At 40.7% G+C, this 24,787-nt stretch overlaps 1 protein-coding gene across 4 annotated transcripts in view; it reads right to left on the reverse strand.

Annotated features, from left to right (window-relative positions):
• pcxb (pyruvate carboxylase b) overlaps positions 1–24,787 on the reverse strand; it is a 326,810-nt gene that overhangs the window by 218,767 nt on the left and 83,256 nt on the right. For all 4 annotated transcript variants that reach the window (XM_085267190.1, XM_085267193.1, XM_085267192.1 and 1 more), the window contains exon 11: positions 2,001–2,163. In XM_085267190.1, coding sequence (XP_085123316.1) covers positions 2,001–2,163 — 163 coding nt within the window. The remainder of the gene's footprint in view (positions 1–2,000; positions 2,164–24,787) is intronic.

The following is a 24,787-nucleotide window of genomic DNA, read 5'->3' on the forward strand; positions in this document are numbered from 1 at the left end:
AGTTCAATTTTTCCTCCCTGTTTTGTTTGCTTTAGCGCACACACGCACAGTGAACAGCCCCAGGAACAGCACTGCAAATGTGAGCCAAGTATTTACCTTTATTTTGCATCACTTTGCTCTTCACATACAGATGAGATATAAAAATAGCCTCTGATGTGGTGCTGTTCCCTTTTTACCTCCAACATCAAATATCCCACCTTTATTTTTGCAGATTTTTATGCTGTTCTAACGTGAAGTTTTTTCTAATCCAAGTAAAGGACAGTTATTTTGGTGCTTTATGGAAGTAGTGTGTGGCTCCAGTCCTTTCCTCCTGAAACACAGCACTGCTGAAAATCCATCACCTTCTGTGCTACAACCACGTGGGTTTCAAATATTTGGAGCATCGTGTTTGAAGGGTTATCTGTATCTGATCCGACCCTGCGCAGAAGTTTCAGTGTCGTTATTTCTCAAAGACAATTACTCGACTTTCCTCGGACACCTCAAGTGAATTACAACCTATAACTTTCATCCTCGTGCCCTTCACCTTTTACTTTGTTGCTCCGCCTCCGACCAGTCACGGCCATCCAGCAATAATTTATTAAGTGCCTGGTGTCCCATTCCTCCATCTTTATTGATTGTGTTTATTTCATTCACCTTGCATGGTGGTGGTGAGGCCTCCCTCTATTGTCCATCATGTTTCCGCATGCAAAATCACAGGTAAATGGTGCAGGATGACGGGTAAAGAGACCAAAATAAACCCAATGGAGAAGGAAATTAATAAAATGGCTGAAAAGAAGAGTGAGCGCTCTATGAAGAAGGAATCTGGGTATGTGAAATATGTACATTATTGTTAAGCTGAGTGGTAGGTTGGAGGACGGTTTCTGAGAATTGCAGGGGGAAGCTGAAGAGGAAAAATATGGAGTAGAAACAAGGTGGAAAGTCCTTGAAATGGAAAGGTCACAAGCCCCTTCATGGCCACTCTTCTCACATAATTTTCACGGTGAATAGTAATGAACGTGAGAATGCCATCTAATGAGGATGGTATTTAAAAACAGATTCGATGTTTGGTCCTGCAAGGCCAATTTAAAGGTGATCCTGGAATATGTGCTGCTTACTATAATACAACTTAAAATTAAGAAAATTCTGAGATGGCTCCTTTAATGCGCTGATATGTCCAGGTTAAATTAACTCTGATCATTGAGCCACGTATCCCGCTAATAAACTAAAACCCCTTGGAGCCAAATGAAATGACAAATGAAATTTAAATCTATATGCAAAACAACTTCTAGTTCACCCCTTTTTAACAGAATTAATTGGTAAGACCAGGAAGTCATTGGTAATCCATTTCTTTTTAATCAAAATGTGGTGAGTACTTGTAAACCAAAAGAAATGTTTTCAACACCCCCACCTCCAGACAATGATGAACCCACTCAGTCTAACAGTTTAAATGCACCCATCAGTGAAAGCTTTCACATTTCTAGTTCCTGTCAGTAGCAGCAGCCTCACCCAGGCCGTGCTGGATGTGAATACTCCTCTCTCATTAAAACAGGAAAATTATATCATATCACTATGGGAATAGTTCTCGTTTGGAATCACTGGCTCTATTTTCAGAAATCAAGATCACGATGCAGGTGCACGCATGGTCGGCTCCAAGGCTCTTATTGTTTGAGTATAAACTAACAAGGTTAAAATAATTTGATATGCCGCAAACACTGGCTTTTGATAGAGTGCACTCAACTCCTCTGGCAGATTTAGTGAATTTAGAGATCGCAGGATACTGGTGGAAAATGTACACGTGAAATTTTAAATATTATTCCTGCATTTTTGGCCAAAAAGAAAGAACCTTTTAACTCTTGCAGTCTTGTTCACACCATCTGAACCGCCACAAAAAAGCTTTTTGATTTTGTAAAATCAGCTGGCCTCTTTTGGCCTTTGCCACCTTCATTAGGTTTCTTAGTAGACAAATAGCTTCACTACACCAGCAAATGAACACAATGAGGGCACTTGTAGATAAAGCCTACCTCAATCCTTCCCGTGTCTGGCTGGAAGCCTCTGGATGGGTCCTCGGTTGTCACTCTACACTGGATTGCGCAGCCATTCACCCTGATCTTGTCTTGTTTGAGGCCGAGTTCTGGCAGGCTGCGGCCCTCGCACACATGGAGCTGAGCATGCACCAGGTCCACGCTGTGGCAGAGAGAGAGAGGCGATGAGGTGAATTATGGACAACCTGAGTATGGTTTGAATAGCCCTTAATTTCCCTTGATGTCACTGTGGAGAACATTTTTTCCCACACTTACAAGACTTATGGGAGCAGAAAGACCACTTTTCCCTTAATGTAAGATTTTTTTTAGCTATTCTTGGCATAAAATTGGGGCAGAGAGGGTCTGGAGATAAAATGGGTTTAATTTCTCACTTGAGGAAATGAATCTGGAGTGTTTGACAAGCAAACAATGCATTTGATAGCCTACTACTAATTTAATGCTGCTGAAACAATAACTCCAGGACAGTGAGAGAGGGGTAAACAAGCTGGGCACAGTAAATCCAATTTAACATAATCTAACCAAGTGATAAACAGGTAACATAACTTGTGTTCATTAGAGATTATTTAGGCATACTAAGGTGCTACAAAGATGAATAGATCACTACTATTTTGATTTATTAAATTTGAATGTGTCAATCACAGATGTAGATGCTCACAGCATGTGTTTCATTCAGCTCTGTGTATTATGTTACATGTCAAACAACATCAGAAACGTAAAGTATACAAATTGTTTTACATATGCAAAACACTTTATTCACAACTCTAGAAATGCATCATCACTCAGGGGCAAGTGCATGCACACAAACAGCAGTACATTATGTAAATCTGTATTCAGTGATTATTCAATATAAGAAGGAATTTAAATGCAAGAGGGACAGAGTTTCTCCCATTTCCATGAGCTTAACATCAATTTTGGCTCATCTGAATGCATTTATTTAAATGTAAAGCTCCAATGAGGTGTTCTAGGTTAAGCTTCATGACCTTGTGCAGTCAAACACACAACCAAATGTATAAAAATACTTCTTCCTGTTTATTTTAATGGGGGCACATTTTAAATGCAGCTGTGGACAGACACAGTGTGTGGGTGAGGGGAGATGTAATTCCTTACACAGCCCACCCACTGCCCAAGACAAACAACTACACAACCTCTCCAGCTTGAAGGATGAATGAGAAACATCTTGGCACACAAGCTTAGATCATGGTCACTGTTTTGGCTTTCATCTCCTTTATGTCTCATTTCTGTTGCATCCACATCCTGGCTAAACAGAAGGACGATTATGCATCAGCCTGCTGTGAAATGTGTTGGTGGAAGACACCAACTCTCTCTTGATAAGTTGGACAGGCGCCAACATCATGTCTTTGTTCCACTTTCATGAATAAGTTGGAACTTTTAAGTTAGACAGCTCCACTCAAATCTTCCAATAACAAAAGAACAAGATGAAATGAGACACACTGGGATATGCCCCCAACAGCAGTTATGGAAATTCCTCGTTTTCTCTGCATTTTATTTTATTTTTAATTAGGATACAGATTCGAAACCAGACTGAGAATACTACCAACAAAAACTGGTCACTATGTATCCACACTGTTAGCCTCTGAGGGCTATAGAGCTTTGCCCGACAGTACACAGGAACAGGGATTTTTATTCTCTCTCTTGTGTTGTGTACAATTTTATTAAGGCTAATAATTGAGATAAAACTATAATACATATAATAATTGGTGAAGACAAATTTATTTTGACAGTAACGCCTTCTGTCAGCAGTTCAACTTGCTCACTTAACATAAACACACTGACATCTGCAGAGCATTCAGATATTCATTAAAAGTAATGCAGAAGAAAAAGAAAGGAAAAAAAGAACAAACAAACCCAAAAGGACAACTATTGAAATTCTAATATACGGCTTATGAGATGGAAAATGGAAATTGTGTTCCTACTGAACTTCTTTAGTGTTATGCAAATAAATATTTCAATGACAAACGAGATGACAAAACATTTTCTCAGTTGAGAGTCAAACGCTTGGCTTTTTTTATTGCACAGATCAAGTCTGACCTAGATTTCCTTCTGTACATAATTTATCTGGAAAACATAAGGCTATTCTGATTGAGTGAAGCGCCTTGAAGGTTTATGAAATTCATTGTATACTAATTTGACTCCGACAAATTAAAGCGCCTGCAGCAACATCTGTCCCTCAGCGCAGTCATTTACAGAATAAAAGTCATTTGGATCATTAGCAAGTTACACAATGTGGCCCAACTATGCAAGAAGGGGATGAAGGTGATTTGCCTTCAGTGAAGTAAATGCCGCGCTACAGCCTAAGAGCTGTTGCTCGGCTACAATAAAAATGTGAGGACAGTAAATGCTACATGTTGTAACTTCTGGCAAAGTAGAGAACACAGGATTAACCACACTTATTAGGACTGACCTGAAACATCTGTACGGAAACAAAGTTGGATACTATAAGCAGGGACGAGAGTTTGATAGCTAAGAACTTCAGGTTAGGAATGATGCAGCTAGCTGTATAATATGTCCTGAAAGCTCCGACTCAAATAGATTACAGATCCACATTTCCACACTTTCAAATAATCTCACGGTCTGAGAATGACCTGCGGTAATAAGACTAAAGCAGGGAGTGAAAGATCAAGAAATATCCAAATGGAAATGCTGTTTGTCTAAACGTCACTATTTGATGTTTTGTGTCCTTTCTCTCTTCTCTCTTGTTTAAGAATCTCATAACCATCTTTACTATAATATACATGCTACATATATAATGCAGGACTCATTTGCAAGCCTAGGACATAAAATCAGGTTGAATATATACTTTGTAACTGGAAAAAATATGGGTTATGGGTAAGCATAATTAATAAATGGATTATTAATATTCCTCAATCTCATCGTTTGTGCTTTATGGTTCAATGCGAGAAATATAATCTGGAAGTTCTCTGTACAGTAATGTTCTGTTCCTATATACACAACTAAAAGTATGCGGAGCCCAGAAATTGCAGCATCAACAAAATTATAAAGTTTAAAAATTGACCTGCTACTTAAGCAGCCCGGTTACACACTCTGCAGCCCGTCGCAGCTCTCTGCTTCTACACCTGATACTTTAGTGTAGCCTCAGATTACACCGACACACTTCATGGCTAAACACTGGGATTTCCAGGCTTCTACCGTTCTACCTTTAAAAGCCGGAGAGCAATCAAATGCTGGAAGTGGAAGCTAAATTGGCTAGTCATTCATATGTATATTAGGTCGTTACCTAGGAATTCTGGAGGGAGGGGAGTGGGGGTGAGTGATTGAGGGGGTGGGGGAGTGGAGTGTTTCAGTTTGCCATCTTAGGGAGAAATCAACACATGTCCTTTGTTGCTGACATTTATTGATGAAAACAGTACAAAAAACCAACCATTTGTACACATATTTACAAATAATGATAAAAAGTGAGTGAGTACATTTCAACATTTTCAGCAATCACTCACAATCCTGGCACTGCCACGGTATCTGTCGTCTGCATTTACCACATGTGTACCTGTAGCAGTGAACACATCGCACAGTGGCCTGATTTTTTTTGCATCTGTGTTTGACCTGACACGTGGCCCTTTTTCCAGGGCTCGGTGTGGAGTGGCATACCTGAGTGGTGAATTCATTGCGATCTGTCTGTCTAGTGGATTGAGGAATTTCCCTGCGAATCTTGTTGACTGTGCCGAGGATGGTGGTTTTCCGTCCAAGAAGTTTTTGCCCAAGTGAAAGCGATGTGAAGAAATTGTCCGTGGTAACATTTCTGCCCTTGTCTAGGAATGGTTCCATCAGCCTCATTACTACATTTTCAGAAAGTCTCTCCCCAGTGGGACGATTGGGGTCCTTGCCAAGATATGGGAAGACATTGCAAATGTACTTGGATTTTAGGTCGCAGGCCACCCAAAACTTGATCCCAAACTTGTCCGGTTTACTTGCAATATACTGCAGGAAACAGCACAGAGTCTTTGATGGGAAAAGCTGTTCATCAACGGTGATATGTAGACCAGGGTTGTAGCACGTGATGCAGTTGGTGACAAATGATCCCCACACACTGGAAATTGCAGCGAACTTGTCAGTCTTTGCTCGATCACTGCGGGTGGACTTGTCATCAAAGCGTAGGTGTTGCATGATGTCTTGGAAGCGGTTTCGTGCCATACAGGGAGTGCAGAATTATTAGGCAAATGAGTATTTTGTCCACATCATCCTCTTCATGCATGTTGTCTTACTCCAAGCTGTATAGGCTCGAAAGCCTACTACCAACTAAGCATATTAGGTGATGTGCATCTCTGTAATGAGAAGGGGATGCAGAGGGATGCAGCAGTCTCAAAATTGCAAAGCTTCTGAAGCGTGATCATCGAACAATCAAGCGTTTCATTCAAAATAGTCAACAGGGTCGCAAGAAGCGTGTGGAAAAACCAAGGCGCAAAATAACTGCCCATGAACTGAGAAAAGTCAAGCATGCAGCTGCCAAGATGCCACTTGCCACCAGTTTGGCCATATTTCAGAGCTGGAAGAAGTCTGCATCCTTCAAGAAAAACATGATTTTCATGCAGGACAATGCTCCATCACACGCGTCCAAGTACTCCACAGCGTGGCTGGCAAGAAAGGGTATAAAAGAAGAAAAACTAATGACATGGCCGCCTTGTTCACCTGATCTGAACCCCATTGAAAACCTGTGGTCCATCATCAAATGTGAGATTTACAAGGAGGGAAAACAGTACACCTCTTTGAACAGTGTCTGGGAGGCTGTGGTTGCTGCTGCATGCAATGTTGATGGTGAACAGATCAAAACACTGACAGAATCCATGGATGGCAGGCTTTTGAGTGTCCTTGCAAAGAAAGGTGGCTATATTGGTCGCTGATTTGTTTTTGAATGTCAGAAATGTATATTTGTGAATGTGGAGATGTTATATTGGTGTCACTGGTAAAAATAAATAATTGAAATGGGTATATATTTGTTTTTTGTTAAGTTGCCTAATAAGTCTGCACAGTAATAGTCACCTGCACACACAGATATCCCCCTAAAATAGCTAAAACTAAAAACAACTTCCAAAAACATTCAGCTTTGATATTAATGAGTTTTTTGGGTTCATTGAGAACATGGTTGTTGTTCAATAATAAAATTATTCCTCAGAAATACAACTTGCCTAATAATTCTGCACTCCCTGTAGTTCCAATTATCTGTGGGTTTCCCAGGTTTGCTGACCAGCAGTCATTTACACTACCTTTCACCCCAATAGAAGCGTACGCTGCAGATGGAGAGCCAACGGCTAAGGCCAGGAGAAGTATCTCGAGTCGCCTTCAGAGCTTCCTGTGTTTCATCACTCTTGACATGCTTCATAGCATTCAAGAATGGACTATTCAACATGCACAGCAAACGGAGCATGTTCATTGGTTCATGGACCTCCCTGAACTAATGGCATTTATTGCAATTGTCATCTTGCGGAGGGTTTACAGGGTTCCATCGGTAAATGACTGCTGGTCAGCAAACCTGGGAAACCCACAGATAATTGGAACTATGGCACGAAACCGCTTCCAAGACATCATGCAACACCTACGCTTTGATGACAAGTCCACCCGCAGTGATCGAGCAAAGACTGATAAGTTCGCTGCAATTTCCAGTGTGTGGGGATCATTTGTCACCAACTGCATCACGTGCTACAACCCTGGTCTACATATCACCGTTGATGAACAGCTTTTCCCATCAAAGACTCGGTGCTGTTTCCTGCAGTATATTGCAAGTAAACCGGACAAGTTTGGGATCAAGTTTTGGGTGGCCTGCGACCTAAAATCCAAGTACATTTGCAATGTCTTCCCATATCTTGGCAAGGACCCCAATCGTCCCACTGGGGAGAGACTTTCTGAAAATGTAGTAATGAGGCTGATGGAACCATTCCTAGACAAGGGCAGAAATGTTACCACGGACAATTTCTTCACATCGCTTTCACTTGCGCAAAAACTTCTTGGACGGAAAACCACCATCCTCGGCACAGTCAACAAGATTCGCAGGGAAATTCCTCAATCCACTAGACAGACAGATCGCAATGAATTCACCACTCAGGTATGCCACTCCACACCGAGCCCTGGAAAAAGGGCCACGTGTCAGGTCAAACACAGATGCAAAAAAAATCAGGCCACTGTGCGATGTGTTCACTGCTACAGGTACACATGTGGTAAATGCAGACGACAGATACCGTGGCAGTGCCAGGATTGTGAGTGATTGCTGAAAATGTTGAAATGTACTCACTCACTTTTTATCATTATTTGTAAATATGTGTACAAATGGTTGGTTTTTTGTACTGTTTTCATCAATAAATGTCAGCAACAAAGGACATACAAAGGACATGTGTTGATTTCTCCCTAAGATGGCAAACTGAAACACTCCACTCCCCCACCCCCTCAATCACTCACCCCCACTCCCCTCCCTCCAGAATTCCTAGGTAACGACCTAATATACATATGAATGACTCCAGCATTTGACTGACTGCTCTCCGGCTTTTAAAAGGTAGAAACGCAAAATGATGACTCCGCGGGGGTCTAAGGTAGAAAACCAAAATGACTGCTCTCCGGGGGTCTAAGTGTAAAGTAAGGTAACAGCCACTAAAAGCATTTACTTTTCTGACACTGCAGCTACTCCCCCCTCCCCTCACATACACACTTTAAAAGTTACTCACACTAGTACAGTTGAGGTATTTGAGCGAAGCCCAGGAGATGCTGCTGTTCGTCCTCGGAGCACGACTTCACTACGGTGCTAATCTTTTTTTAAACTAATTGACAATGAATGTATCATGTAAAATAAATATTTTAAAGTTCTACAAATTTATCTGTCAAACAAAAGTCTGATACTTTGACAGCGCAAAATTCAGACCGTTTCTCTTTAATGTGACGTGTGTATTATGTGTTGCACTAATGCAGCTGTGCCAAGGATAGCTGCCACTGCCTTTTCACACATCTACTCATTTTTACTACATTCGGCTTAGTAAGACTGCAAACTTTGCCAAAAAGTGACCAGATCCATTTACCCATGGCCAACATGTAATTTTATAAAAGTCTGCCAATTTAAAAAAGAAAAAAAAGAAAGAAAGAAAGAAAAAAAACACAAGTGGTTGACCTCTACGCCCTCTTTTCTGCATATTGTGTGTGCACTCTCCAATGCAAGTACTCTTCATGCACCGAGCACAGCAGGCAGGCTACAAATAGCAGTTTAATTATATTTCGCCTAGAGCCCACCAAACTAGGTACTCCTGAGTTGCAGCACTACCCTGCGGTTTGTTCTTTGTCAATTAGATGGTGGAAATTTGATTAAATTATTTCGTTTCAATTAAGCACAACAAACTGAAAATGATGACAAGGTTCAGACTCGAACCCACCACAGTACAACAACTTTAGACTGCATTCAGACATTATTCACCACCTGCCTTAAGGCACTTGTCAATTGTTTTTAGGTGTAGTACAGCATATTCCCCAGTTTAGCAAATGATTACAACAAATGCAATGCAATACAAAGCTGCCTGCTCTTTTCTTTTATACACTAAGCCAACAAGAGGGAACGAACTCTACCTTGAGCAAACTTTGTAGCTGTAGAAATGCAAGTCCTTTCCACCTTTATTAATGACAACAAACTATCTGTGTACGTGGTACATTTTTGCATCTAAAAACATGAATATTTTCACAGATTTTTACTAAATGGTTATTTGTACTCAACTCTTTCAATAATTCTGGAGTACGGATTATTCTGACTTCAAGGCCATACCTTCAATACATCCAATATTTTTTGTCCTGAAAACACCAAGAATGTATAAATCCTTCAACATACCCAGTCCAATATTGGATCTGTTCTGCTCCGTTTCAGCTGACAAGTTTATTTATCATCCCTGCCAGAATTGCCTTTTGTTTTTTTTAAATGCTGTCAGAACCCAAATGCCAAATACATTACTTGGCCTTTACTTCTACGATTGTGCAACAACCTCACTTAAGGCTACTTAAGTTGCCTGTAAACACTTAGACCAACTCTGAAACACCAGTCTACTAGAGATATAAATAAGACACACACTTTATCAACTATGGAACAACATAAAGGTTCAATCATAGGGCATTTCCAGCATTAGCTGGATTCATTAATGACTGCTACTATCACAAAGTGCAAGTCAGATTTCAGTATAACAAAAGCTTTTTTGGGGACCAGCAGCATAAACCGTGTTTCACCAGGACAAAGACACCCAAGAAATATCTGAAGTATGGAGGTCTGTCTTCATACCGTGTTATATTTCAGCTTTGATGGCTAAACGCACATTTTCTTGTGGAATCTAAGCATTGACTTTTAAAGAGTCACTGGCCTTATGTTTGGAAGGAAAAGTCCTGATAGCCAAATCCGCATTCTACACTCCGGCGTTAAAGCTCTACATTAAAGACACCAAGACAAATCGGCTCTTGCAGTCTTCGCAAAAAGTCTAAACTCCAATTGAACTTACCATGTCTCCCTCCGAGAAACTTCAAAGATGAGGTAAACCCTTTCATCTGAAGTCGAGGTCAAGACTGTGCGCATATTGTTTATCCAAGCTAGCTCACGTCTTATCAGTCCAACACACTCAACCTGAGAGGATTTAGCTGCAGCCTAACAAGACATCACCGTTAACCGAGTCGACTTTAACGTCTTTTTATCTAAACGTCATGTTTGATGGAGTAAAATATTCTCAAAGACAATGGAGCCAGTTCCTTTCCTCAAGATATCCTGCACTGGAAATGCTGAATCAGTGCAGTATGGCCATGTACATCTTATAAAAGGGTTCAGGAAACTTTTAGATTATGTACTAACAAATCCCAATTATTTAGTTTAACCTGATTTCATGACACATGACTAAATTAATTTGCCTGGTACTTTGGATCTAGAGCCTTTAACAAGCCATAGCTGTAGGCTAATATATACCTGATATACTGTGGAATTTTCCATTCCTATTGTGTACAAGTCCTCTGTTGTCAGACACCGTTGGCTCCTACGAATCTAGAACCCATCTGATCCCATATTTTCCTTCTGGCCTCCTACTGTAGTTAAAGGTAATTATACAGAGATCAATGGCAGCAATCTTTTCACAGTAAGAAAGTAGACATAGGACTCATTTCCTATCTTCAATTTCAAGTTTAAGGTGGTAGAAAGAGGAAGAGAAAGACCGTAACGAAGGACCAGTTTTTATGCATGCACCCCTTTGTGCCAAAGAAGGCACAAAGTAGCGCTAACGGGTCCTACATGCCACTACTAGTGTTACACCACAACTACATGCATCTGGCTGCTTTGCCATTTGTTTTGTTACATTTGTTCCCGTGAAACTCATCCTAAATATCATCCTAAAATTACTAAAGGTCATCTCCAGAGTCAAGAGTACAATGAAGGTTTCATTAAAATGTAATTCTATTAAAATGAATCATCACGTCTGCTCTGAGTTACGCTCTGTTACAGTGCCAAGGTGCAGCGAGATCATAGAGGATGTATAATGTACTGACCTGTGACAGACTAACAAACTTCTCCCCATTAAATTCTTAAATATGTTCATAATCTATATGGACATTGCCAGCATATGATTATTTTTCTGCCTTTCCCTTTTGTTATTATGGACACACTCATATTACTTACCTTTACCAAACACATTCCTACATCATCACATTGCACGTGGAAAGTACATTAGCCTCATTCTTGTACCTGAGAGCACGGCATCGAGCTGCAAGCGCGGAGAACTTCGTCTCAATCTGTCACATGTGCACGCGCGCACACAGAGGCCATGAAGGCTGAGTACTAATTGCATATCATTTTCAGTCGCTTCACTCAGAGCTCGTTAGCAGGGGAGAAGGGGGTGGCTGTGCGCCCGGAAATAAAAGTGGAAGATAGAAAGAATATAGTATAGCGAGAGGATGAAGCAGTTTGTTGTGGCCATAGGAGACCAGAAAACGGGGAAGGAGCAATACAAGGAAGGCAAAGAAAATGCACAACTTCACTCTGAAGAACCATACGGATGGAAGAAATTAAAAACCAGACAAGATGACAGCTATATTTCTAATGTTTAAGGCAGGAGGGTGAGAAATGAAGCGAGTGGAAGGAGAAAGAGTGGGAGTATGGTAAAGGATAAAAGGCTGGATACTAAGACTGAAAGAACGAGTGGGAAAAGTGGGAGTGTGGAAAAGATTGGATTTGGCCTTGCTCAAAAGAAAAGGAATGAAGGCAAAGAGGAGGTGGAAGGACGTGAAGGTGGCAGAGGGAGTACGGGGGGGGGGGGGCAGTTGGGACTGGAGAGGGAAGGAAGGATAGAGGGATAAGATGGATAAATTAGAGTGTGGAACGAGTGGGATAAGAAGGAGGATGTCCATGTCGAATTGAGAAGGGAGCGAGGGAGTGAGTAAAATGGAATGACTCAGGGTGAGGGATAGATAATGGTAAAACAGGGAAGGAGATAAGACAGGGAGGAAAAGAGGAGGTGGCAGTGCATAAGGCAGGAAAGCTTTAATAAAGAATTTGTTGCAAAATCAAAGCATGGCAGAAAAATAAGAAACGAGCTTAAATTATTTGACTTTCAGGTAAATATACATTAGTTTTCCAGCCGAGTGTAAGAGGAAAGGATTTATATCATCGTAATGTCTGTTTGCTCAGCAGCCCTTACATCCAACGTACATACCTAGCAACAAGGAGAAACGGCTAGTCTGGTCATATGAAACTTACATGCTCCCACTGGCACAGATTATAAACAACAACAAAATAAACTATCACAGCTATGCAGATGACACACAAATATATATCACAATGTCACCAGGAGACCGAGGCCCTGTACAGGCTCTTGGTAAATGCATTGAGGAAATTAATGACTGGTTGTGCCACAATTTTCTCCAGCTAAACAAAAACAAAACTGAGGTAATAGTCTTTGGCGCCAAAGAAAAACGATTACAGGTCACCAGAGAACTTCAATCTATACATCTAAAAACCACAAACCAGGCGAGAAATTTGGGTGTAGTGATGGATGCAGACCTAAACTTAGAAAAACACATTAAGACAATAACAAAATCAGCTTACTATCACCTCAAGAATATATCAAGGATAAAAGATCTGATGTCTCAACAGGACCTGGAAAAACTAGTCCATGCATTCATCTTTAGTAGGCTTGATTACTGTAACAGCATCTTTACAGGTCTACCTAAAAAATCAGTCAGACAACTACAGCTCATTCAGAACTCTGCTGCTCGAGTCCTCACTAAGACCAAAAAAGTGGACCACATCAGTCCAGTCTGAGGTCCTTACACTGGCTGCCTGTCCGTCAGAGGATAGACTTTAAAGTTCTGATGCTGGTCTATAAAGCTCTGAATGGTTTAGGACCAAAATACATCAATGACCTCCTGATCCAGTATGAACCATCCAGATCCCTCAGGTCATCTGGATCCGGTCTTTTATCAGTTCCCAGAGTCAGAACCAGACACGGAGAAGCTGCATTCAGCTTTTATGCTCCTTATATCTGGAACAAACTCCCAGAAAGCCTCAGATCAGCTGAAACACTCAGTTTATTTAAATCCAGGTTGAAGACTCACCTGTTCTCAGCTGCATTTGAATAAAGCACCAAATCCACACTTTTAAGCTTAAATTTCAAAACTAACATTTTAACTACTGATTTTATCTACTGTTCTGATTTTATCTGTTTTGATTTTATATACTGTTTTGTTTGTTTGTTTGTTTGTTAATTAGTTTGTTTGTTTGTTTGCTTGCTTTAATAAATTTTAAATCATGCTTTTTATTTGTTTTTGTTTCTAATGTCTCTGTAAAGCACTTTGAATCACCTTGTTGTTGAATTGTGCTATACAAATAAATTTGCCTTGCCTTGCCTTACACTAACTAAACAAACATAGCATTTAAATTAGCTTTGGGGAGCTCTTTGGCAGATTTGGGATCAACCAAGCTAGCTGTTTCTTTATGCTCGTCTCTGAGCTACAGTTACACACATAACAGATAAATGGCAGCAATCTATTCACAGTAAGAAAGGAAATGAGTCCTATTATCTACTGCAACCCAGTGTTAAAAACGGGATTAAAAGCATAAATATTAAAACTCTTGATTAAAATACTCATTTCATAATGGGAATAAATATTGATAAAAGCATTTAAATATAATAAATACTGATAAAAAGCATGTAAACATAAGATTAACTAATATGTGGATAAAAAAGGTGCGGAGTGTTTTCGTTAGATCCACTGAGCAACCAATCATTGGCTGGTCTGAATCTGTGTGCGCTGCTCAGACACCTGTGTGCGCCTTCGCGTAGCAGTCAGATACGCATAGACAGAGACGGTGAAAGATCCGTTACCCGTGCGGTGAAGCAGCTAACTGGATAGTAAAAGTCCTTTTTCAGTGAAATAATGATAGTGTATTCCGAAGGCCATGAGCCAACGTGAGCACTGTGAAGCCCCGTGTAGCATTTGTTGCTTCACGTGGTCAGGTTTTTTCCCTTTGCTTATTTGGATTGGATTGGTTTTGAGGACCTGAGAAGAATCGAGGATCCGTTTTCCAGTACTGGATGGCGAGCCCAGCCCAAAGAGCCGGATGAACTGGTAGATTTATAACCCGACTGGTTACAAACACACAGACTGACTGTTGAACACTGACAGACTGAAATTGACTTTTAAAGGACACAAAAGACAATATATCCTTGGTAGGGATGGGTATCGAAACCCGGTTCTTGTTGAGAACCGGTTCCCACTGTTTCAATTCCTTGGAATTGTTTGCCATTTTTGCAAACAACTCCCTTATCGATTCCAGTCGCCCCGAATGACGTCACCACGTTGCGGAGCGTCATTTACCTGGCAGGAAACACGGCGCCTAAGCAGCTCAAACGCTCAAAAGTTTGGTTATACTTTACGAGAACGGATGACAACAGGGCAACTTGCAATACTTGCAAAGTAGATATTTCATTTAAGGGAGGAAACACTACGACTATGCAAAAGCATTTGCTCACAAAACACGTGATAACCTTAAATGAAGTTTTTAATTCCGCTCCGGACTCGTGAATCTCAACCCAGCAGCAGCGGTAACGTTTGCACGTCCTCTCCCGTTAATGCGGCAGGTAAATAATCAACTAACAGTGCATATTATGTTAGCGCGATCTGCCTTATTACAAAACCTGCCATTACTGTGCATTTAGGCGACCATGATGAGAGAGACAGACAGAGTCTGGCTCAGATGCTGGCAGTTCTCGCTGCAGTCTACCGGTAGCATCTCCTTTCAGGCCAGGATAGTCACTGCTCGGTGACATTCGTCTAAGTTTGTGGTCAAAGGCTTGCACCCATTTGCCACAGCAGATGCCCCTGATTTTCGGTAAGTGAATGTGTTCGATTGTAGGCAGGGACATTACTGGATATTCTTGTGTAATTGCTACAGAATAATTTATGTTATACTTGGTTATTGCTACAGAAGAATATTTATTTTACTATTTTACATTTACAATTTTTTTCCCCGGGGACCCTGCGACACCCCATTGAAGAGCCGTAGGCTGTGGATCTCTTAAGATCTCACTGTTGGGTTTGTAAGGCCATGTTACTCCTAAATTTCTATCTTGTTCAAAGAGAAGATATAAAACAAAGTTCTAAGCTAATCGACTTTAGTGTTCTCCTTTTTTAAAAAGAATCTAAAGAATCGAATCGTTAAACAGAACCGACATCGTGAAAATCTTATCAATACCCATCCCTAATCCTTGGCTCAACTATTTGTGGGTTTATTTTATTTACAAGAACGCGCTCCACTTTTGGTTAACTGTGCACAATCTACTAAACTTTGATAACTGTTAATAAAGGCTTTTTTGTTGTTCACACCTATTGTGTGCGAGCCCTGTTGTCAGACAACGTTGGCGCCTACAATCTAGAACCTGTGATCTGGCCCATATTTCCCTTGTGTTCTTGTATTGTTGTTAAAGGTAACTGCACTGCCTATACTACATACCAAGAAGGCGGGGTGGGGTACACAACTTGGACAGGTCACCAATCTGTCACAGGGCTATACAGACACACAACCATTCATACTCATTTATGCCTGGTGCCAATTCAAAAATCACCAATTGACTTAACCCCACTAAATCTGTCTTTGACCTGTTGGAGGAAGCCGGAGTACCCGGAGACAATCCACAAACACTCCACAGAACGATGGTTGATTTGACCACATTGTCTTCTTGCTGTGTCTTAGCAGTGCCAACCACTGCGTCACTATCCTGCCATTTTTATAGAACATATTTTAGATGTAATTTTCTGCTTCCATCTTCTGTCCTGTTCTTTTATCCTCTTGTCTTTTGCCCCTTCCCTTCCCACATGTGGCCACATGCAAAACATTTGCCCCTTTTGAAGCAAACATTGCCAAACTGAGCTTTTGTCCACACCATTTCAGGGTGTACTCACATGTTTCCTAGGCATATCTGTTCATGTTCACACAAACCACGTCTCCGGTAAATTCATTTTTCAAGATGGCTTCAGGGCAAGCGGTTAAAAAACACGAGAAATATATTTCTTGATTTGCATTTCAGGAAAACTAATACAGACTCTTGACTACTAAATGTGCATACATTGTCAACACACACACACCTCAACTCATGTCTAAATGACTGGGGAAAAAATCTGTAAAATTCTTCCAAGTGGGGCCTGCAGGAATAAAAATGTTGAAAAACAGTGTAACAGATAAAGTGTTAGCAATGGATGGCAGGGGAATAGACCGAGGGATAAACACAAACAAAGGAAACAAGAGAAATCAGGAGGGGAAAAGACGAATAGGACGTGAAAGAAAAGGAGATCCACAGAGAGAAAGATGAGGACAAAGAGAGAAAAGTATGAAGGACTGATGGAAGGGACAATAAAGATGAGGTAAATGGAGCGAGAGAGAATATCAAAGAAAAGCAAACAAGAGCAAGAGACAGAAAAGGAGGGAAATAAAGCCACCAAGCCTCCCATCTTGGTTTGTATGATTTTCATTAGACATTTTTAGACGGCAAACAAGAAAAGAACACGGAGCTCGAGTACAGGAGGTGAGAAATGGACAGACAGGAGCAATGAGGAGATGAGGGGGATCAAGAAATGAGGAATTTGAATCCTGTGGTGGGAGGATGCAGTTTTGGCATTAATTTGACTGGCAGTTTTTTGAAAGAAAATGACCAGTTCAAATGCAATCAACATGGCTGGACACGGAAGAGGGAGGAAATATTGCACAATAATGCAGGAAGAGGAAAAATGAGGAGGGGAGAGACTGAAAAAAGAAAGATGTAGTTTGTGGAGCAGGATAAGGCAAGGAGTCAAAATATGGACAAACATGCTGCTATGGCATACACCCGCACATAAAATACACCCAGACTGATTAGATACACCACCACCCCCTCCCCCCCTTCTCAAGTCTCACTATGAGCCTATTAATTAATTCCTGCTTTCCTTGTTATGAAGCAGATGGAAGTGTGAGGAGGGGAATGCAAACTAACTAGTGTCCAGAAGGCAGCGAGGAGCAAGAGGAGAAAAGCCAAAAGGAGAGAGAGGAGGGGGGGGAGGGAGAAACAGAAGGGACAAAGGGAGAAACTGCAAACACAGGACAGGCACAGGGAGAAACAAATACACAAAAGTGCCAACAAAACATTTTTAAAAAGCATTTTTCAGACAGTCTACAATATGGTCTTCAACCATCTACCTATGACACTAGCTTCTTCCATTCAATCACCAGAGCAGCACAATAGCGTCATCACAGGTGTAACAATAAGACATCGGCTACTTTCACCAAAACTCAGTCATGCAAACAGACTGTCCATCCTGTGCAGGTAGAACAAAATAAACATGCATCATAATGCAAATAGGAAACTGGCGATGTTAGATATACTGAGTGTAATGATTACTGTCAGTCTCGATAATGGAGTGTCAAGTTTGTCACGAGTATTTCCACAGAGACTATATTTGAACAGGCTCCCCAAGTATAAATCACAAATACTGTTAGCAATTTGTTTTTGTTTTTTTATTTCCCCCATTCCTCTGAGAAAACAATGTCACCCACATCTCATTTATTAGTCTGCAACCCCGACAGTCACACAGTTGGACACACAGCGTAATGTCGTGGCTGGTTATAGGCAAGATTGAGATTTTCACTTTTAGTCATCAAGCTTTGTGTCGTTTTTTATAAAGTCCATATGATTATTGTACCAGGCAAGCCGCAGGACATTTATATATTTATTTTTAATTACACAAAGCAAGAAGTAATTCAGTCAAAGAGGGAGTTGTGTAAACGGCAATGAAAAAGAAAAATGGATCATTTTTATGAAAAGGAAAAGCAAGCAATAAAAGTGGATTCAAATAGTTTAAAAACAGCACCTTCTGGCAGAGGTTTTGAAAAGAGCTAACACTTTATGAAATGAATTGTTGTTAATGTATCTGCAGTTGAGAAACTGAACAGTCAGGTCAACCCCCAACTACAGTCAGCCTGCACAGCTTATATTGCTGAATTGTATGCATGAAATGTTATGCAGGCCCAAGCAGATGTTTTGCCTTGAAGGCAAACAGACAGACATTGCTTCGTTTCCCTTTTAACTACAAGAAATCCAACATCTCTAACAAACACGGCTGGGATGGCAGCTTTGTCCTTACAACATGCTTTATTAACTTAAGATGAACTCAACATGATCTTACTGCTTGACCCATGAGCTATCCAAAGACTGATCTGAAATCACTGATCATTAAAACTGAGACAGCATGGAAGCAGCAGACTCATGGACTCATGCAAGTCCTCATTTACACTTGACTTGTATCTCAACTTTATATTTGCACTGCGCTACATTTCAAGGCTTTCACGGGATCTAACAGGAGTAAGAGCTCTGAGCATAAGATCTAGACTCATGTGTAAAATTGATCTGCTCTGAGACACTGTGGAGGTGATTAGACTTGGATATTGACCTGATGTCTGTGTCCACAGCTTAATATTAACTCAACACTGCTGGTTTGAAATGAAACCTACCCGCAGACCTAAATTTTATTTTAAGCTCTCAATTTGCAAATCTGCATCCTAAAATAACCCTTAAACATTAAATAAGGTGATATTAAGTAAATATCACCATCAACAAGGTCTACAATGAGTGCACAAGCTGCAATGAAATCATCAAGTAGGCTTCTGCCAGTTGCAAAATTCCCTTTGAACTGGGCCCAAAACTGAGCCTGAAGGTAAAACAGCAAAAAAAACCCTCTAAAGTCCCACAAGCCCCCATGAACCCTGAAAAATCCCTCATACACCTACGCAACACTCGAACATGTGTGCTTCACTCTTATCTGTATTCCAGGTACCTCGTCTCAAAGCAAAAGGCAATCATGCAACATGTGTTTTGAGACCTTTGAAAGTTAAGCCTAGTCTTCTACTCTTATTTTTCCAAGTACAATTAGTCAGTCAGTCAATATGACATGGATGAAACCTGACTTTCAAGCACTTTTGGGGGGTTTTAATTAATGGAATTTAGAAACATATTTTGATATTGGATCACCTATAATCAGCTTCTTCTAGATAGATGAAAATTATACAATTAACACCTTTTGAGTTGCTCAGCAACCTAATTGTATCCTGCTACCCTGCAGAATTATGGTGAAAATATAATTATATATCTACCTGCCTAGGAAGAAAAAAAAAAGAAAAGAAAGAAACTGGAATAGTGCATTTCAAGGGGTTGAACTTAAATTTAAATCAAATTTCTCTTAAAGTCTCCAAAGATGTACATGGAAAACAACACAACCACACCAGCAGACACACGAAAAACACCACAAAAATGCAGAAGTCCATACAGGGCTGATAAAAGGCAATCCAAGTTCCCTCACTCGGAAAATTGCACAGTTGAAGTCACAAATCGAGACAGGGAGGAAAGACGCAGATAAATAACCCACCTCCCTCAAACACCCACGCAATCACAGCCACAGCTATGCAAGTCAACATACTAAATACACATGTAGTTAAAAATCCATCATGTGTGTCACACTCAAAGATATCCAAGAGGAAGCGAGCAAACGGCGCATGTAAACAGAGTTATGAAACCGTACAAACAGACAAAGAGATAGATATACACCGAGACACGGGGCCATGAGTCAGACCAGCCAGATAACGTGATAAGTATAAAATATGAGCTTTGGCAGAATAAAATGGAGGCAACAACAATAAGGAGAGAGTACAAAGGCTAGAAAAACGATATGCAATAAATACAGCGTGAAAGAGAAGAATGAGGAGAGCGGGGCAGAGAAAGAACAAAATGAATTATGTGCAGATGAGTTAATGGTGAGCAGCACATTCAGAGAAGCAAACGGAGGCAATAGGGTCACAAAAAAGGATGAGGAAAGAAAAGGATGGTGACTAGAAGGAGAATTTTAGAAAGCACAAGAAACAAAGGTCGGTTTAACTAAAAACTAAGAAAAGTCAAGCTCAACCCAGAGTTTACTCATGAAGACGTGAGACTTTCTTCTTATTGAGCTGCAGATTAAAATGCATTTGATTATCTACTGAGCGTTTATTGAAGCAGGCCGCTGCATACAGCAGCTACTCAAAGCTACACTGTCCACACTCATCACAAAGGAGCACGTCAGCGCAACATTTTCCTCTCTGATGTGATTTTACTTGTTGACAAATTGATGTCTATAGCAAACAGTGATGTCACAGGTAAAGCTGATCGGATGGATCTGTCAATGACGTCCTTTGGTCCGTCTTTAGAATAAAGGAGCATCACTGGTCTTATCCTTTTAATATACAGCTCGTGTTATTACCGTCAGTGCCACAGCTAATTATTTTAGTTCTGCAGAAAAATAAGAAAGCACACATGGTTCTCAGACGCATACATCGATGCATTCAGGGACCTGTGACATTTTTGTGAAATTTGGTAACCTTACTGGTGGAATTTTCTTTAGACAAATCAAGGATGAAATCCAGTCGCACAAAGTCTCAGGGGATTCCTCTCTATACCGAAGCGAAAAGGGAAATATTTCTAATTAAACCCACTGCTCAGAGCACACTCAATTTCCTTTTAATGTATGGACATTTATGTTTCTTGTGTTCGCGTGTAAGAAATATCTTTCTTGACACAAGCAGAGGCATTTGAGACAATTTATGTGGAAGCTGATTAAATATATGATCTGCTCAGTAGCTAGGCCTGCTGTATGCCAGACAGCACAGCGAGGCAGCAAAGCTTCCTTTACGTGTAGCTGAAAGGGATTTCATCTGTCATTTCAGCCCATTATATTCCACTCACAGATCTCTGCCTAACAAGCTGGTGAATCATTTGAATGCAAGCAGCAGAGCTTGGCATCTATTTTGCTAGTCGGTGTGTGGGTGTGACAACCTAACAATATTGACAAACATGACCTGCGATTGGCTGGTTCAAACAGACAACGCTCCAGCACCTTTTCACACAAGCATCAGCGGGTCGAATGTACAGTATGTCACACAAAGTGAATCAGTGCTTGACAAATCCCTTGTGGTTCATGACTGCGCAGTGAAGTCAGAAATGAAACTGACATCTTCATTAGTAAGTCTTCAGCGAGAGCCAAGCCGCTTTTGCTGCTCCTCTTTGGTGGCAGACAACATTTAAAGCCAAGGAGAAAGAAAAAGCAGTCACTTGCATCTCCAGCTTAGGGGGAAGACTGACGTATGGCCCCCAGGTCCCCACCCGCTCCCATCCCCCAGACGCATGTCTGTCCCAAGGCCTAACCACTAAATGCCTCCCTCTGATGCGCACTCCTCTGGTCTTCATCACGTGTTTTAGAAGACTTTGTTCAGAAGCCCTGAGCCCCGGGGAAAGGCTTTGGATGAATCCAAAGGGGATTACTGGACAAAATGTATGGAAATTACAGTTTAATTTATCATTTAAGCTATGGTAATTCATGCAAATACAGTTCTAATAATTCCAGCCTTGGGTTTAAATGGTGGCGCTCATATGGCTGTGCAGTCCTCATACATGTAGAGGACAGTGATATAGTGCAGGAAGTGTAGCGCAACTTCTAATTTGTCTCTTAAATGTGAACAAGAAAATCTAAAGACAGAAACCATGACAAACACCACAAGGACACAAAAGCAGGCATTACTTTAAGATACAAACCGATAGCATATAACTGCTAATATTGTAGTCTACATCCATATCCATTTAGTATATGCGGGTAAAGTTTAATAGTGAGAATATAAGCAGCAGATTCTTTTTAGGATCCAACTAAATATGAAATATGCCCACAATCTGCTTATGTGTCTGAGTTGTGGGGAGGATGGAAGCAAACGCATAAAGGTAAGTTGATGAGCAAAATCCTTTGTATTTGATATGTTCTTCACAGAAAATGAGCGAGAGGCAAACACATTTTAAGTGATTTCACACTAAACCCGGCTACACATTCTTATCACACATGTGGCATCCAGTCCACTGGACCAATGGGTCATAAAAGCGTGGAGGTGCTGTGCCCCTTCACTCCTACACGTCGTGCTATAACAGTTAATCTTACACAAAAATGACTCAACTTTTCACTGCTGATGCAGTCTTAGAAAATGCATCTGTAATAGGACGTGTTCCCCGAGCTGACCTCTCTTCTAAACCCTGTAGCAACAAAAACAACTGCAACGTGTGACACAGCATAAAAGCATCAGCGCACAAAGTACATATGCAAATTGATGCGTAGCAGAAAAAAAAAACCCCCACCACATTTGGCACGTCTGTTAAGTATTTTGACATAAATTCGTTTAATGGCACAGTAATGTAGTGGATCTACCAGATTCGTAAACATCGGATGAACAACAAAAATATGAAGAACACAACAGGGATGAAAACAAACATGCCTGAGTAAGTGATGAAGCGACTCTGCCTGTAAGGCACATTTTAAGCTCAAGCCTTTTTGTCTTGCACCTCCTTACAGCCTCGATGCTAATGGCTACTACCAACAGCTCCATTCATAATTAATAACCAAACGCTTTCATGTTCTCATCCATATATTTTTATTAGACAGGATGACTTGACTAAATATAGAAAATTATTCAGAGACCTCAGTCCTTAGTGTACATAAAAACTGAAATAAAAATGGCAGCTGTCATGATTATCATGATAAGCTTACTTCCTGTTATCATAAATAGCCTCCACTCACTCTCCCACTCACATGAATGAGATTCTCCCCTGGCGTTCACACACACAGCTACATCCCTCATTCTTATTCATATGCTTACTTCTCAATCACTCACTGTATGCTTCGCTGCACAATTATAATCACCTTAAAATTATTTTATGACGTGCTCACAAAACCAAACCAAACTCCTCAGAGTGCATGCACACACACACACACTCACGAGTACACTTCATCACACACACAGCACAAAATGGCTAGATTCAGTTGGAAAATGTGCCGCTTAGACACATTCTTTACACCAACATCAAAGCATACTGTACTATAAACATACACACGTTTTATCAGAACACATGCACACCCTGACAATTACTACAATCATTATCTGCCATATTACAAGGGAAAGCATGTCCTCTGCACTGCTTAGTAGTATTTGCCTGCCAGTGGTTATTTTACGGACACGCACGCAACAAACCCTGCGTGGCCAGAGGAGAAGAGGTGGATTGTTTACTGCGGCGTGTGTTTGTGGTGCCGAGGACCACAGAGACAGGCAAGCGTAAACAAAGAGGAAGGGCATGAACAGGAGCAGAAAGCAAAAGAAAGTGGTTCAGTTAGGAAGTGCAAGAGGAAGCAATGACTGGAACAATTAAAAAAATTATTTTTTTTTTTATTTTTTTTTAAAATCAAGGTAATTTGATCAGCAGATGGAGCGAGGGAAATGAATTCAGTGCGGTCAACTGCATGGCTGTATGTAGTTTATGAGATCTTAATTAAAAATAAATGCACAGTGACTTTGAATTGACCTTTCCTCTAATATCTTAATATAGTTAATGTGCCAAGAAACACGAGAAAGGCAAAGAGTTGAGAGAACTGAAGAGGGAGGGGGATAATTGCTGATGTGGCAGCAACTTCTTCAACTCCCACGTTGAGAAAGGAAATCAAAGCCAAGAGCAGAGAGCTGGAGATGCTGGCTGCTGAACTGAATATTCAATGAGGAGGAAATTAAAAAGAAGGACAGAACAAAAGGAAGATAGACGATTAAAAAAAAAAAGAGAGAGAATGAAAGACAAGCAAAAAGAGGGAAAAAGAGGCTTGACGAGAAAATGAAGGGTAGATAAAAGGCGTTATTATGCATCATGGCAAAGAGCGTTACAGTAAAACATATTCATGCAGGAATTCTCTAGACTCAGACATATCTAACCGACGCAGACTTTGAACTCTGGTCCAGCAGGCTGATGCGCTTTATTCTTACAGAGGCTCTGGGTCACTCAATTCGTCTTTTAATTCACCTCGCGTCCTTTTCCCTTTTCCAGTTCCACCCCTCGTTTGTCAGACTCTTGTCAAATGATGTGAGGCTTTGTTACTTTCTGTCTTTCTTACTCCCTACTAACGCTTTCTCAGCCTGATGATGATTGAGAGTGGTCATTTCAGACTAATTAGCAAGCCTAGACAGACAAATAACCAGGTGCAGCACACACATTTTCTCTCAAGCGCCGCTATATTAATGCATGCACGCATATCCACGTATTTAGAGGCTAGAAGAAGGGTGCTGTACTTTCTCTCAAGTACACATGAACACACACATAACCAAAAGCAATAAAGCCCAAAATAATGTTAACTCAGTTTGTCTGACACACAGGATCCAATTTCCTGCAACTTTG

The sequence above is a fragment of the Mchenga conophoros genome, linkage group LG3 (assembly GCF_057382185.1).
Source record: "Mchenga conophoros isolate Kocher_MC1m ecotype Shallow Benthic linkage group LG3, M_conophoros_male_GT1.1, whole genome shotgun sequence".
Taxonomy (NCBI): domain Eukaryota; kingdom Metazoa; phylum Chordata; class Actinopteri; order Cichliformes; family Cichlidae; genus Mchenga; species Mchenga conophoros.